Here is a 4735-nt window from a genome sequence, read left to right on the forward strand (position 1 = left end):
AAAAAAAAAAAAAAAAAAGAAACATATAATCTACTCAAGTTAGATTAATTTTAGTTGCCAAGAGGTTAATTGTATGTGGCAGGACTGAAGAAAATGTTGAAGAATTGGGTATAGTAGACTCCCTGAGAGGACTTTTTTTTCTTTTTAAATATTTATTTATTTATTATATGTAAGTACACTGTAGCTGTCTTCAGACACTCCAGAAGAGGGCATCAGATTTTGTTGCAGATGGTTGTGAGCCACCATGTGGTTGCTGGGATTTGAACTCAGGACCTTTGAAAGAGCAGTCAGCACTCTTAACCGCTGAGCCATCTCCCCAGCCCCTGAGAGGACTTTTAATTGAGGGACAGCAATGGCCCACAGCAGCATCACAGGGAGGAATCGGGAGAATAAACCCTCCGGCCACCCTCTCTCTGGCCTTCTGTTGGCACTCATCTGTCATGTGCTGTACACGCCAATGGTCTTGGCCAGAGAGCAGGCAGGATAAGGCGGAAAGATGTTGATGGGTGAGGGAGGAGGAATTGATAGGGCAGCATTCTCACTATTAATTTTGGATCCTAGATTTCTGTCTCCATGTTTGATAGCTCTCAAATTACACACATGCTTAGTCCTCTCAAATATGTGTCGAGTATTGACTATCAATACCTTTAGATCAGTCTGAAAATGGACTCTATATCGATATCTCAAAACCTATCTTGTCCAAATGAGAGTTCACCCACTACCTTCCTGCTTAAACTAGCTCTCCCTTCAGTATTCCAGATGTTGGGGCATCATTATCCATCTAATTACCATCCCTCAAACTAAATGTAATTGGACACAATCTTTGATTCCCACCCTCTTGGGTTGTTTTTTTTTTTAATTAAAAAAAATGTTTTACAACTATGAGTGGTTGCCCAAATACATGTATGTGTGTCAGGTGCCCAACAGTGCCCAAGGAAAGCAGAAGAGGGCATCAGACACCTGGGAACTGGAGTTATAGATAGTTAACCATCCTGCGGTGCTGGGGACTGAGTCTGGGCCCATTGCAGGAACAGCAGCCAGTGTTCTGAGGCACTGAACCATCTCTCCAGCCCGCTCACTCTTCTTTACACTTTGCTATTGCACACTAAATGTTATGGAGTTGGATCTTTTAAATATCCCTCCTGTCTATTTCCTCTTCATTCCCACTGCTGCCTGTGTCTCATCTCTTTTAGCCTGGATGACTACACAGCCACCCAACCATCGTGTCTTCTGATTGTAGTTCATCTACTAAACACACTAATGTGCACCTTTGTGGCATTCTGATGTAAAAGAGACTAAACCACTCCTCAGCCTCAAATCATTCCACAAGTCTTTTTTTTTTTTTCTAAAGATTTTTATGGGGGGGATAGTTAGAGTCATGGTTTCTCTGTCCTGGAACTCACTTGGTAGATCAGGTTAGCCTTGAACTCACAGAGATCCCCCTGACTCTGCCTCCCACATGCTGGGATTAAAGATGTGCACCACCACCCCAGCCAAATCTAAGGATGAAGTTCTTTGCCCTGTTGGATTTATTTAGTGATCGTGTGTGTGTGTGTGTGTGTGTGTGTGTGATCGTGTGTGATCTTCCTTTACACATCTAGTCATTTGACCAAACTCTGTGCGATGGAATAGTAGTAGGCAAAGAGAGCACATGGTACCATTGTTTTCCTCTGCATATCTGTTCCGTCTCTGATAGGTTTTTCTCATTCCTTTAGGTCAGCAGCAGTCCGCCATTGCCTCACTGGTGGGGCTGTCTTTGGGTCTTACCAATGCCGTGTCCAGGCCCTGTGTCCCCACCTGCAATGTCATTTTGATAGCACACAGAGCAGCCTCACATGAGTACCCTCTCTCCTTTCAGGATGTGACATGGGGACTGAGAAAAAGGGGGTGCTTCCCAAGGAAGAAACTTCTGAAGACTCTGAGCCACATGGGCCAACAGTAGAAAAGCTTGCACAGGAGGTTTGCCACGGCCATGAGTTTGGAAAAGCAAGCGAGGAAGACATATCAGAGGGACATTTGAGAGAGTCCTCGAAAGAGATCATAGGACAGATGTTCCCTCAGGAGAGAGACTTTGCATCCGGGTTACTCATCTTCAAGGAGTCCTCCTCAGGTGAGAAAGACCGGAAAACCAGTGAGAGCCTGAGAGGCTTCAGCTGTAACCCGAGTGTACTGATGTGCCATGGAGGCGCTACGACTGAGAGGGCCAGCGCATGTGCTGCCTCTGGCCACAACTTTCTGGGGAGTATAGAGCTTACTAAAGCGCAGGAGACTCCTGTGGGAGAGAAACCTCACACGTGTAAAGAGTGCGGGAAAGCTTTTAATCAGAACTCACACCTCATCCAGCATATGAGAGTCCATAGCGGAGAAAAACCCTTCGAATGCAAAGAGTGTGGAAAGACCTTTGGGACCAACTCCAGCCTTCGAAGGCACCAGAGAATTCATGCCGGAGAGAAACCCTTTGCTTGCACTGAGTGTGGTAAGGCCTTCATTCAGAGCTCACATCTGATCCACCATCACAGAATCCATACTGGAGAAAGGCCTTACAAATGTGAAGAGTGTGGGAAAGCCTTCAGTCAGAACTCAGCCCTTATTCTGCATCAGAGAATCCACACTGGAGAGAAACCCTATGAGTGTAATGAGTGTGGGAAGACCTTCCGGGTTAGCTCACAGCTCATCCAGCATCAGAGAATCCACACAGAGGAGAGGTACCACGAGTGCAGCGAGTGCGGCAAAGCCTTCAAGCACAGCTCTGGCCTCATCAGACACCAGAAAATCCACACGGGAGAAAAACCCTATCTGTGTAACGAATGCGGGAAAGGCTTTGGTCAGAGTTCGGAGCTTATCCGCCATCAAAGAATCCACACGGGGGACAAGCCCTATGAGTGCAGTGAATGCGGGAAAACTTTTGGCCAGAACTCAGAAATTATTAGACATATCAGAATTCATACCGGGGAGAAGCCCTATGTGTGCAAAGAATGTGGGAAGGCCTTCAGGGGTAACTCGGAGCTCCTGAGACACGAGAGGATTCACACTGGGGAGAAACCCTATGAGTGCTTTGAGTGTGGGAAGGCTTTCAGGCGGACCTCTCATCTGATTGTCCACCAGAGGATCCACACTGGGGAGAAGCCCCACCAGTGTAATGAGTGCGCAAGAACCTTCTGGGACAGTGCTGAGCTGCTGCTCCACCAGAGAATCCATATTGGAGAGAAGCCGTATGAGTGTGGTGAATGCGAGAAGACGTTCAGCCAGCACTCCCAGCTCACCATCCACCAGAGAATTCACACCGGAGAAAAGCCATATGAGTGTCAGGAGTGTCAGAAGGCCTTCAGTCGGAGTTCCCACCTCCTCCGGCACCAGAGCGTCCACTGTAGTGAGTGATGTGGAGACCAGGAGGAGGTGGTGTGAGGAAGCTGGAGGCAGGCTTCTCCATTGCTCTGTACCCGGGCCCTAGGATCAGATGAAGGGACAGGGCCTCCCCTGCCCATCCGCTGAGAGTGTGCCAGTCATCAGCTGAAAGTGATGAGGCAGTTTTATGAACTATTTATTGAGAAGTTTCAGTGTACTAAATTAAATCATGAAAGTTGTCTCCGGCCTTAATCTTCCTCTGGCCTTTCCTTCCCTCTGTCTGTCTCCACAGGGTTCTGTACACGTGTCTGGCCTAAATGGTTGTTGTTCTTTATGAAAAGTGGGGACAGGCTTCACCATTCCTGAGAGCCAGCGGGTTGACAGGAAGGTGCACCCTCTCCTGCCCGCTGCTCAGCTTCGGAATACTTCAGTTAACCTTCCCTTCCGCTTCTTTTTTTTAAGCCTCAAAATCTCTCAGGCTTAGTGATCATAATGAAAAGGCAGGAAGCTTGCATCTTTTCACACCTCCTGATAGAGTCCTTATTTATCTGAAGAGGTTTCTATGAAAAGGAAAAAGTTTATAGGATAGGAACCGGAAGCCTGAAAACCCAGAGGGTGGAGAAACAGTGGAAGCCAGGCTACTGAGCATGGGCAGAAGTGGCTTGTTAACAGCTATCCTCGCTTCAGCGCTGTGTGCAGACTGCCCAGGCAGGCAGGCACCTGCTGCATGCCCTTGGTCGCAGCTCCTGCTGTTGCAGCCGTTCTGTTAGAAATAGCAAGCAGGACCCTGTGGCCTTTCTCTGCCAGACTGCTGGCCGTGGTGTGAGCTGGGTACCTGGCTAACCAGGCCCCGCCCTTCCAACCTTGAGCTCTCATGACCACCCAGCTGGGGCTCTGGGTAACAGATGGTATGTGAAGCCTCTTTGGCTTGTCTGATGGGCATAGAATTCTTTTTCAATATCTCTAGAAGTCTTCTGTGTCCTCCATGTCTCACGACTCCACGTTTGGGGTAGGCAGTGGGAACAGCAATGACACTAAAGAAAACCCAGGAGTCTGGGCTCTCACCTGAGAGCTGTCCCTTCAGGAAGGCCCTTCAGTCCCTGCTGTCAGGTTCTCTCATCTGCAGCGCGAGGGGTGTTGCGTGTCAGCCAGCCTCTAAGGAAATAGACTAATCGCTCTTCTTTTCAGCACTTGTGTTTAACTAGTCTTGGGGCCAGGCAAGCACTCTGCCACTGAACTGTGGCCCTAACCCTACTCCCTCCGACCCCCCCGCCTTTCTGTCAGAGTCAGGAAGACTCTTGATAATGAGTCGTCCAGGCTGATCTTTTACTCACTGTGTAGCCCAGACAGACCTCAGATTTGTGATCCTCCTGCCTCAGCTCCCTAAGTA

At 48.5% G+C, this 4735-nt stretch overlaps 1 protein-coding gene across 2 annotated transcripts in view; it reads left to right on the forward strand.

Moving 5' to 3' along the window:
• Nucleotides 1-4509, forward strand: part of Zfp3 (ZFP3 zinc finger protein) — a 10365-nt gene extending 5856 nt beyond the window's left edge. Inside the window, exon 2 of one of the 2 annotated variants that reach the window (XM_029546581.1) lies at nucleotides 1716-4509. In XM_029546581.1, coding sequence (XP_029402441.1) covers nucleotides 1867-3378 — 1512 coding nt within the window. In that variant the 5' untranslated portion in view covers nucleotides 1716-1866 and the 3' untranslated portion in view covers nucleotides 3379-4509. The remainder of the gene's footprint in view (nucleotides 1-1715) is intronic. The other variant, XM_021212209.2, reaches the window with a different exon arrangement.
• Nucleotides 4510-4735: the final 226 nt, after the last annotated feature.

The sequence above is a fragment of the Mus pahari genome, chromosome 14 (genome assembly GCF_900095145.1).
Source record: "Mus pahari chromosome 14, PAHARI_EIJ_v1.1, whole genome shotgun sequence".
Classification (NCBI taxonomy): Eukaryota; Metazoa; Chordata; class Mammalia; order Rodentia; family Muridae; genus Mus; species Mus pahari.